Source organism: Sceloporus occidentalis, unplaced genomic scaffold (genome assembly GCF_023333645.1).
Source record: "Sceloporus occidentalis isolate IW3139 unplaced genomic scaffold, rSceOcc1.0.p SCAF_93, whole genome shotgun sequence".
NCBI classification, from domain to species: Eukaryota; Metazoa; Chordata; class Lepidosauria; order Squamata; family Phrynosomatidae; genus Sceloporus; species Sceloporus occidentalis.
The window spans coordinates 3,356,021-3,367,870 of record NW_028317073.1 but is presented as its reverse complement, the minus strand read 5'-3'; the positions used below and the strand labels follow the sequence as shown (position 1 = coordinate 3,367,870).

At 43.9% G+C, this 11,850-nt stretch overlaps 1 protein-coding gene across 1 annotated transcript in view; it reads left to right on the top strand.

The window, feature by feature from the left end:
- Positions 1-750: 750 nt before the first annotated feature.
- Positions 751-11,850, top strand: part of LOC149284440 (nucleoprotein TPR-like) — a 34,882-nt gene continuing 23,782 nt past the window's right edge. The window contains exons 1-7 of the mRNA XM_089496741.1: positions 751-901; positions 8,189-8,293; positions 8,427-8,500; positions 8,607-8,703; positions 8,809-8,912; positions 9,568-9,732; positions 11,142-11,234. Coding sequence (XP_089352867.1) covers positions 751-901; positions 8,189-8,293; positions 8,427-8,500; positions 8,607-8,703; positions 8,809-8,912; positions 9,568-9,732; positions 11,142-11,234 — 789 coding nt within the window. The remainder of the gene's footprint in view (positions 902-8,188; positions 8,294-8,426; positions 8,501-8,606; positions 8,704-8,808; positions 8,913-9,567; positions 9,733-11,141; positions 11,235-11,850) is intronic.

Sequence of the window (11,850 nt, the reverse complement as noted above, 5' to 3'; positions counted from 1 at the left end):
CCGGTAATACGGTAGTTTATCTCTGGTGTCCTATGCATTTCTCATTTGACAACACAAGAAATGTTTTCACTCATCTATTATCATCCCATATGTTACAGGGCTAATATATATATATATATATATATATATATATATATATATATATATATATATCTGTATTCATTTAACAATGTAACCCTCGATCACACGTATTAAAATACATTCAACGTGCTGCTACAATATCGTATCCAAAGCACCATTTCCAACTCACTCTCTCCTGTCCTACTCCAGAAGCCCACCGCTAAATGGACTACCAGCTGACGGCGACCAATGAAAAGCCGTTGACGTTCCAATTTTCTGAGTTCCAAATGCCAAAGACAAAACTCGGCCGTCCTAACTTATCTCTGTTATATTATTATTTCCCTTATAATACGCATATGGCTTTCATTTACTGTTTAACTCCCCGAACAGTGACCAACAAATGCGGAGGATCCTTAAAGACAAAGTTTATTGGATGTTTGTAAGGTATTCGGTGCCTAGAACGTCGGGCAACGTTACTTGCGCAGTTTTCACGGATGGGGACTACATTTCCCGAGATGCTCTGTGGCACATAGACGTCTTAAATACGTCATAACTATGCGGCCAGTTTGAGCGATACTAGTGTGTTGTTTCCCATCAGCCCCCTTGGCTCGGGTCGGCGGCGGCATTTCCGACCCGTGCTTTAATTATTGTCCTTAGACTTTATTCCTTTATTATTCAAGTCTTTGTAAGATGGCGGGCGTCCTGCAGCAAGTGCTGGAGAAGACCGAGCTCACTAAGTTACCCAAGGCCATCCAGAGCAAGCTAGAGCGGGCTTTCGCTGAGCAGCAAGGCGACATAGAGAGCTTGAAGGCGCAACATGAGAAGTTCCGAGTGGACTGCGGTATATATGCTAGTTCTCCATGCTGGGGGCGGGGAAAGACATAGCTTTTTATCTAAGATCTCCGTCCCGCTTATTTTATGACTGCGACTTATAGTAAATGCGTCAGTCGGGGACCCATTAGTTTAAGTGCAGCCATGCAGTGCAAAGTCTGCCTGTGTCTTTATGGCTGCCTTGAGCGCAAAGTTAAATACATGATGCAGGCCTTGGAATTAATGACTGTTAGTTTAGCTTTATCTATTACTATGCGAGCTTGTGTTGGGCCTGTGTCATTACTTGTTTGTACATAACGTACTACTTAATCTAGAATGTTTTAGCCTCTAACCCATTGCTTGTAAAGCCTCGGTTAGTATGTATACTGTATAGAATTTCTCTGTGGGGAATGTTGGCCGTATTGGATGGTGTTTAAAGTAAGTGGATGTTTGCACCATGTTCCAATTAACGTTCAAGTAAGAGGGGGTAGCGGCACCCAAAAGGGCATTAACGTAGCTGTACAATTCCAAAATAATACCCCAGTGGGGACAAGGGTAAGTTATAACTAAAACCAACCAATCCTGTTCCCGGGATCAAAAATACCCTTATTATTACCCCACCCTAAGACATCACTTTTTTAATGGTTGTGACTAGTTCCTATCCGGTAGAAGGACCATGTCCTTTACAGGGATAGGAAATAGCTTGCTCAGTGTGTGTGAGCTATTTTCTATCCAGCAAAATTACCTTTTGCCCCCTAGTGGTCAGGTCCTGTACAGGGATAGGAACTATCCAACTCATGTAAAGAGAGCTAGTTTCTATCCCTGTAAAGGACCTTTTCCTCAATCGTGGCCAGGTCCTGTTAAAGGATAGGAACTAGACCGTTCATAGTAAGAAATCTAGTTTCCATCCAGCTAAAGAACTTTTATACCTTCAGCTCACACAGGTCATTATACAACCAAGAGACAATTATACCTCCAGCTCACACAGGTCTTTTACAGGCATAGGAACTAGATGGTTCATAGTGAGAAATCTAGTTTCCATCCAGTTAAAGGACTTTTATACCAAGGATAACAATCCCTAGTTCTTATACTGCAAAGGGACTCGCATCTCTTGCTCACACAGGTCCCTTACAGGGATAGAAACGAGACGGTTTACGGTGAGAAATCTAGTTTCTATCCAGCTAAAGGACTTTCATACCTCCAGCTCACACAGGTCCCTTACAGGAATAGGAACTAGACAGTTCATAGTGAGAAATCTTGTTTCCATAGTCTTGCCCATAGATATTCCTAATAATTGTTGTGTTAATGGGTACCGATGTGTCCTTTTTATGACTCCAATTGTCTTCCATCTGTCCTGGATTTACACCTTAACCCTGTGTGGTCCCTAATCATCGGCGCAGGAGAAAGACACAGCCAATGGAGCTTTTCTTGGATATTTTCCCTTGTGTATGGCAGTCCGACGCACACAGCAGAGCGGTTCCCACTGCCTTTGCACTTGTCCGCTGCACAATACTCTGTGGGCAACAGTTTATGCCTGGCTCCTATTCCAAAAAGCCGCCACCATGAGGATGTAATCTATTAATCTACCCGTGTCACGAAAAAGTTAATGTTTTGTGAGTGGTTGAGATAGACTGTAGAAGAAGAAAACAGTATAAACATCTAGTTATGTTCATTTAATTATTTGTGAACATATATTATTATTATTACTATTATTTTGAAACATATACAGCTGTTGCTTTCTTTTATCACATTCTCATATACATTGTGAAGGTCTCAATTACAGACATGGCATTTAGTCTATAACAAATGAGTCTATTCACTAAAAAATCTCCCTCTTGAGGCGTGCGCTCTCCCTCTCTCGAGGTGCCAGTGAGGTGTGTCTCTCTGTCTGTGCCAGTGAGTGTATGTCTCTCTCTCTCTCTCTCACGGGCACAGAGAGACACACACTCTCACGGGCACAGAGACACACACTCTCACGGGCACAGAGAGACACACACTCTCACGGGCACAGAGAGACACACACACTCACGGGCACAGAGAGAGAGAGACACACTCACGGGCACAGAGAGAGAGAGACACACTCACGGGCACAGAGAGAGAGAGAGAGACACACACTCACGGGCACAGAGAGACACACACTCACGGGCACCGAGAGAGAGAGAGAGACACACACACTCACGGGCACAGAGAGAGAGAGAGACACACACACTCACGGGCACAGAGAGAGAGAGAGAGAGACACACACTCACGGGCACAGAGAGAGAGAGAGAGACACACACTCACGGGCACCGAGAGAGAGAGACACACTCACGGGCACCGAGAGAGAGAGACACACTCACGGGCACCGAGAGAGAGAGACACACTCACGGGCACCGAGAGAGAGACACACTCACGGGCACCGAGAGAGAGAGACACACTCACGGGCACAGAGAGAGAGAGACACACTCACGGGCACCGAGAGAGAGAGACACACTCACGGGCACCGAGAGAGAGACACACTCACGGGCACCGAGAGAGAGAGAGACACACTCACGGGCACCGAGAGAGAGAGAGAGAGAGACACACTCACGGGCACCGAGAGAGAGAGAGAGACACACTCACGGGCACCGAGAGAGAGAGAGAGACACACTCACGGGCACCGAGAGAGAGAGAGAGACACACTCACGGGCACCGAGAGAGAGAGAGAGACACACTCACGGGCACCGAGAGAGAGAGAGAGACACACTCACGGGCACCGAGAGAGAGAGAGAGACACACTCACGGGCACCGAGAGAGAGAGAGAGACACACTCACGGGCACCGAGAGAGAGAGAGAGACACACTCACGGGCACCGAGAGAGAGAGAGAGACACACTCACGGGCACCGAGAGAGAGAGAGAGACACACTCACGGGCACCGAGAGAGAGAGAGAGAGAGAGAGACACACTCACGGGCACCGAGAGAGAGAGACACACTCACGGGCACCGAGAGAGAGAGACACACTCACGGGCACCGAGAGAGAGAGAGAGACACACTCACGGGCACCGAGAGAGAGAGAGAGACACACTCACGGGCACCGAGAGAGAGAGAGAGAGACACACTCACGGGCACCGAGAGGGAGAGACACACTCACGGGCACCGAGAGGGAGAGACACACTCACGGGCACCGAGAGGGAGAGACACACTCACGGGCACCGAGAGGGAGAGCGAGACACACTCACGGGCACCGAGAGGGAGAGCGAGACACACTCACGGGCACCGAGAGGGAGAGCGAGACACACTCACGGGCACCGAGAGGGAGAGCGAGACAGACACACTCACGGGCACCGAGAGGGAGAGCGAGACAGACACACTCACGGGCACCGAGCGAGACAGACACACTCACGGGCACCGAGCGAGACAGACACACTCACTGGCACCGAGCGAGACAGACACACTCACTGGCACCGAGCGAGACAGACACACTCACTGGCACCGAGCGAGACAGACACACTCACTGGCACCGAGCGAGACAGACACACTCACTGGCACCGAGCGAGACAGACACACTCACTGGCACCGAGCGAGACAGACACACTCACTGGCACCGAGCGAGACAGACACACTCACTGGCACCGAGCGAGACAGACACACTCACTGGCACCGAGCGAGACAGACACACTCACTGGCACCGAGCGAGACAGACACACTCACTGGCACCGAGCGAGACAGACACACTCACTGGCACCGAGCGAGACAGACACACTCACTGGCACCGAGCGAGACAGACACACTCACTGGCACAGAGCGAGACAGACACACTCACTGGCACAGAGCGAGACAGACACACTCACTGGCACAGAGCGAGACAGACACACTCACTGGCACAGAGCGAGACAGACACACTCACTGGCACAGAGCGAGACAGACACACTCACTGGCACAGAGCGAGACAGACACACTCACTGGCACAGAGCGAGACAGACACACTCACTGGCACAGAGCGAGACAGACTCACTGTGAATTATTTCACAGATTCAAGTTTCCTTCTGCCTCCATAATAATCTGTATTTTCAGTAGTTCTGTTAAAACTTCATCCTCGCATCCCGCACAGCACAGCCCATTTGCACGTCCCGTGCTGTCGCTTCTTCTTCTTCCTGTAGTTCTTTGTACCATGTGACCAGTCACATGGTCTGCTGACATCACCAGAGTCCTTCTACTGGGTAGGAACTAGCAGCTACCCTTTTTTAATGTGTTTGTTAAAAGGTATAACCAAAAAAGATGTTTAAAAACACCAGTGTCACCAGTCCTACTGTAAAAGGTATACGTCACTGTGACATGAGGGCATATGCCCAGTCGTATAACACTAATAGTATCAAATCATATATACTGTTGATGGCTGCAATCCTAACAACAAGAATAATTGAATTATGACCAGTGACACGGGCTTATTAAAAACTCAGACAAATAGCCCCCCTGACATGTGCTCCTCAGAGCTTCATCAGGTCTTCGCCATTAGCCCAGACCTCTGATGAGCTTTTTTTTATTCTTCTTTTGGTGCATAACTTAAATGATGGGGCAATGGGTTAGTCTCTCTGTATTCTTGTTTGCAGCTGTTGCCTAGAAGTTAACTGGATCCACTGCGTAATAAGATGTGTCTGTATGCATTTGTAAGTGTCTGTTTCCTATATGGTCAGTAACAAGGCATAGTTTTTTGATGCTGGATGGGTGCCTGACTCTTTGCACAAGTGCATTGATACTTTTCCTTAGGTCCAGACAAGTTAATGTAGTGATATCACATAAGTAACATGATGTCGTCACGTTAGTCCAGAATTTGTCGGGAAAGTAACGTTTGGTACTGCTCTTCCCATGGATGGATTGCCGCCTTGTGGATATCAATACTATTTGCTAAATTTTCCCTCCGCTTATCCCGTCTGTGGCTCTCCAGGTTCAAATTATGGCCTCTGGTTCCCATTGGCTTAATTTTATTGTGATGGTATTGTTGTGATGATCTTTGAACCATCTAGCTTTAGTCATGGTATGTGATGATTCTTGTATTTTTATCCTAATTAAAAAAGACAAAAACATGCGCACACACTTAATTTTTTTAGCACTTTTGCTAACTTGTTTTCCAGCAAAATACCCCCTCTCATTTAGTTTAACCACACATATTATACATGTGTATATGTGTAGTAGAAGTATTATTAAACACGCATCTACAAACACCAGACAAGCTAGAAGGCTTGTTTTTCCCTCAGAAATCTCATGGTGCTGCCACAACCACAAGGGATTCTGGGTAGGCACATGCAAATAAGGTCAACAATTATCACCTTTTGCCTCTATATCCACTTTATACATGGAACCCTTGAAAGTTATTGGCCGCTGTACAAGACAGCCTTTAGACAAAACTCGGGTAAGAAGTGCAATAGCCAGATCACCACTCGTGGACAGGTGTTTCGTCCCATTAAGGACGAAACAGTTTTGTGCTTCTTTAAAAGAGCTTGGACAAAACATCTGGAAATCCCTGTTTTGCCTTAATTTCTGCCAGGGAGAGAGCTGGTTGATGCAATATAACTACCTTGTGCATTTTGGCATTAAACTGTCTTCAGCAACCTCATATTTTTGAGTTTGTAATTGTATACTAACCTACATATTAACCCTGTGACGACAATTGACGTGTCTGGCATGTCATGATTTTAAACGGATGTAGAGAACTATCTACTAGGGCTGCAACTAACGATTATTTTAATAATCGATTAGTTGGCCGATTATTTTTTTTTTCGATTAATCGGATAAAAAAAAAACAATATGCAAATTTTTCGTTTATTTAAAATTTAATGAACTGGATGTAAAAAAAAAATAAAAACAATTTACAATAAAAAATATTTTCAAAGTACAAGAACCCAAACACAATATTTATCAAACTAGTTTTAATACCTAAACCACTCTCACTTTGCACCCAGCACCCTGTCTCCCACTCTGCCTTGCACCCCCACTCTGCCTTGCACCCCCACTCTGCCTTGCACCCCCACTCTGCCTTGCACCCCCACTCTGCCTTGCACCCCCACTCTGCCTTGCACCCCCACTCTGCCTTGCATCCAGTCTCCCACTCTGACACTCGCACATAGACATTCACACACAGAGAATCGCTTACCTCAGCTATGGACTCGTTCCACTTCCAAGCTTCAAGAAGTTGAAAACTTTATTCGAACTGCAGACCAACATCCTTTTCTTAATTGAAGCATGTCACGTAGCTCAAAGAAGGCGGAGACTGCAGTGCGCGTAGCAGAAGCGGGGAAACACTCGCGGAGGAGGTAAAACGAGCTGAGTGCTCCAACAACTAATCGATCACTTGATTAATCGATAACGGAAATCTTCAACGCTTTCCATTATCGATTTGTTGTTTCTGCCCTACTATCTACAATCGCTTTCTTCACCCAAATGGTGTTGCTATAATGCCTTGACGCTAGCACTAAGGTAACACCAAGATCGGTAGCAGGGGCCCCATTTGGCCCCTCCTCCAGGCATCAATGTCTGCCTTACATTGTATGACGGACGACTGATTTAAAAGCAGAGCAGTCGCCAATACAGGTAGTGCATTCAGCCATGCGTGTCATTGGAGCCCAGCTTTCTAATCACAACATGATTAGTAAAATTTTTATTTTTTTTTAAATTGTAAATAATTCCCCACTGCTGTCACCATCAGGGGAACCTTCCAGTTCCAACAAAATGTAAAAAAAAAAAAAAGTCCAAAATAATAAAATATATATATAGAAAGCTTTAAAAAAGTATGATGTGGTGGGGTAAACTTGCCAAGTTCAAAGATGTACCAAAAATAGGACATGGGCACAGGCTGACTAGATGTCCAAATTGCAAAAAGTGTCCTTTTACATTCTAATGTTGGGTTATCGCTGTATGGGTGTTTCCCATCTGCCTAAAATTCATGTAAATCTTCTTTAAAAAGTACACAAACTGGAAAATGTGGAAATTTGGATACCTCAATTATTTTCCTTTTAATTTTACCCTAAATTGATCTATGCAGAGTCCATCTAACTCTCCTCCTCTAACTTCAATGCAGCTGTGAATGTAAACAGCAGCTTTAAATGTTTAGTTTCACACCTTGGAGATAAACAGCCTTGCTGTATGAACGGCTATGGGGCTGTTCCTCATACCAGTACACTAAACCATTTAGCACGCACAGTTGGGATGATGCTGTGTTAATCTGCAATGGTGTAATGATAGGTGGTTAGTCTAGCGGGATTTGCCTTTTACAGCCAGAGACATCAGGACAGCCAAGCAAACAGGGGTTTTCGCTGCATAAATTTTGCATTAACTAACTTGGATTTACTTCTATTTCACAGATCAACAATATTTTGAAGTTGAGAAAAGGCTGGGTCAATGTCAGGAACGTCTTGTATCTGAATCACAGGAATGCCAGAATTTGAGAGAACAACTCAATAAAAAAAGTATGAATTGGATTTTTCTTTTTCCGTAGAACATAACTGCGTGTCAATTGTAGAATAGTATAACATACGCTGAATAGTTCTTCTTTGTCCAGTAATCTAAAACCTTTTAACAATAGTAATTTTGGTCTTTCAGTCGAAGAGCAAAAAGAATTAAATGAAAAAGTGAGAGATCTTGAGACAACAAATGATCGACACATAGCTTTGCAGGTAATTTTAAAAGATTGTATAGTTTTTTTGCCTGAATTGAGAATGTGTATATATAATTACACACACGTTGAGTGTTAATGATCGCTTCCTCTGTCTTTGTTTGCAGTCTCAACTAACAAGAACTAAAGAATCAATTGAGGCTGAAAAAAGGGATTTGGTTCGCACAAATGAAAGAAGAGCCCAAGAGCTGGAACACTTAAACGGTACAGAACATGTTTGGGGCTCTACATACCCTTAAATATCTGATCTTAATGTTAAAGAATATCTGCAGTCTGGCAAACAAAACTTTAATTTGGATTTCTTTTTAGATGAGATTAAACGCCTTAATGATAAGCTCAAAGAAGCCAATGATGCAAAGTTAGAGCTGCAGTTAAAGCTGGATGAGTTACAGTCATCAGAAGTTTCTGTGAAGGTGAGGCTTTTTTGTGTGTTTGTGTAATACTGACATTATATGCCCTACTAGTTTCCCTAGTTAAGCTCCTGTAACTGGTATGATATTTACAATGTTATGAGCAGTAACATATCGGTCAGTCAAAGGGACACTCCAGCCATCATATACACTTTAATGAATATAATGGGTGCATGGTCCCTTTAAATTTTCATGTCCGATTCTGCAGAATCCACCCCTCAAATGCTTTTACCTCTTTTCTTGCCCTGCAGGAAATGCGTTCAGCCGAATGCATCCCCCTGCTTATGATGCCTACAATCGATAAGATTGCATGTTAAGTACTCGCAAAGTACTTTGATATGCTTTTGTTATAGATAAAAGATGTCAGGGACTCTTTAATTCTCTGCAACAAGGTGTGGCATTAACAGCTTTAAAATGGGGGGGGGTAGGAGTCGTTTGCCACAAGATCAGTATTAATTGGGATAATCATGTCTCATTTAGACTGGAATAAGTAAATGCAGGTATATAAAATATTTGATAGAGGGTACCTTTTCGTTTCCAAAGCCATTTGTGTTGAAATATGTTTTGTTACAAAGATGAGTGAAGCATGTAAAATATGCAGATATAGTTTTATTGTATGCTTTTTCTGGGGGGAAAAAAACACTTCTTGTTTTTTTAGTATCGAGAGAAACGTTTGGAACAAGAGAGAGAGCTCTTACAGAGTCAAAACACCTGGCTAAGTAAAGAACTGAGGTCCAAAACTGATGAGTTGTTGGCTGTTCAGAAAGAGAAAGGAAATGAGATTTTGGAACTTAAAGGAAACTTGGAAAACAAAAAAGATGAGGTAACGATCACAAAATTACAATATAGAAGCTGTCATATATTACATGTTCTATATATACAATTTGTCTTACAGAAACAGGTGGGGAGGGCCCTGCACAGACAAGCTTACAACCTAGAGGAAACAAAGCTATATTAACCCCCTTCATGTTCAGTGACTTACCCATTGTTCTCATGTTCCATGACATATCTAGTACTTCATGCCTACAATATGCCCCCAGGATTGTGGGGTGTCTGGGCAAACTGCACACCCACCCAGAGCACCCTCACTTTGTCTTTGATCACTCCGGCAGGAGCAATTATACAGGCTCAACGAGCAGTTGCTGGTTTGCAGACGGTCGCATTGACAGGCAGCTTTAGGGTGGGGGGTTGACTGTTATCCCTTGCTGCCTGATTACAACATAAGAGCGAGTGTGCAAGTATTAACTACTTCAATAACCAATTTTAGGGATTAATACCTGTTACTGATCTGCCCTGAAGCTCAGGTAGATCTCCTACGGGAGCAACCAGAGGCTTGTCCCCGCAATAACCAGTCGTGCAGCATTAACCCCTTGAATGCAAAAATTGTTAATATTTGTCCTCAAAGTCCACACAAGCTTGTGGGGACTAAAATCATTCCTATATGTCATAGGTTGTTGTTGTTGAAGAAAAAAAAAAAGCTAAATAACCATGACCTGGACGTCAAGTGTGCTTCCAGATCTGCTGCAGTTCAAACTAAGGCAAGACCAATCAAGTGGTCTGGCCAGATCCCCTGGCCACAAGGAGTGATCTGAACATTGGCAGCTAAAAGACCCTAAGGTCATGACATCAGTCTCACTGATCAGTGTCAGTGGCCTAAACTTGTCACTTAAAAGTTATGTGATAGCAATACATTTTTTAACCTAATAAAAATGTAGCCAATGATTAATAATTTGGTCACTAATCATCACTTGCAATACTGTGACCTAATCTGATCCTGATACCTATCACTAATACTATACAGTACTCTATCCTTACCCTAACATCTAACTGTACCTATAACTATCTACTAACAGGACCCTGGTGTTACCCCTTATACTATCCGCTAACCTCTAGGTATTTTCACTAAACTAGTTATTTGTGTGCTAGTTGGTTCTGAAACACTAAAACAAATTTGAAAAAGTAGGAAACGCAATTTTGTTTTTTAAATGCCCATAATTGACCATGATTGGCAAGGCCCTTCTACATGCACTTTATAAAATATACCGCACGAATTCACTCCATGTTCAGTGGTTCCTTCCAATGAGCAGTCTGTTCTCCCTTAAGTACAAGCGCGGAAGCCCATAATTTAATTATTCTACATAAGAAATCTGTTCCAACTATGTAAAGACATGAATAAATCCTACCCACATGAAACATTAAAGCTATAATCTTCTCATCTTTTTTCTTTACCAGGTTACAAGACTGGAAGAGCAGACTAAGATCCTTAAATCTTCTAATGAAGATTTGCAAAAGCAAGCGGAAGAGCTCATGATTAAACTAAAGGAGGCAAGTATTTTAATCACCACTGTTATTGGAATGGGTGGTAGTACATGGCCATCGGTTGATGAAAATTCTGGGTTAACACCAGGTGGTATGTGTTCATTACCTTTGATTACAAACAATATTTGCTATGGGCAGGCATGAACACTAGGTACTCATTTCTGTTTATACTATTGGGTGCTATAATGAATGATCAGCGGTTCTCAAACCTTTCCTCGGTATCGTGTGTAGTTCTGGATTTTAGTGAATACAATGCTTTAGGGTCATTGAGTAGAACATAAAAAGGAATCCATGACAGCAGTGTGGCACTGTACACAGATTATTCAATGCAGTGGATCTGTTTCCTCTTGATTATGGTAGGGTTGTAATCGGTGTTCCCTCTAAGCTGTGCGCGCGCACATAACTTTTCGAGAGAGCGCACACGTCCTAAAATTGTGCGCACAGTACCTAACGGGGAGCTGGGGGGGGTTGGCACTCAGTCCAAGGTGCCGCTCATCAGGGGGGTGTCACCAAGCTGGCACTCCTCCAGAGACGGATAGTAATGTCCGCAGCTGGAGGAGCAAGCTCGGTTGGGGAGATCAAGGATATACCTCCAACCAGCTTAAAATCAAGGGAGCGGGAG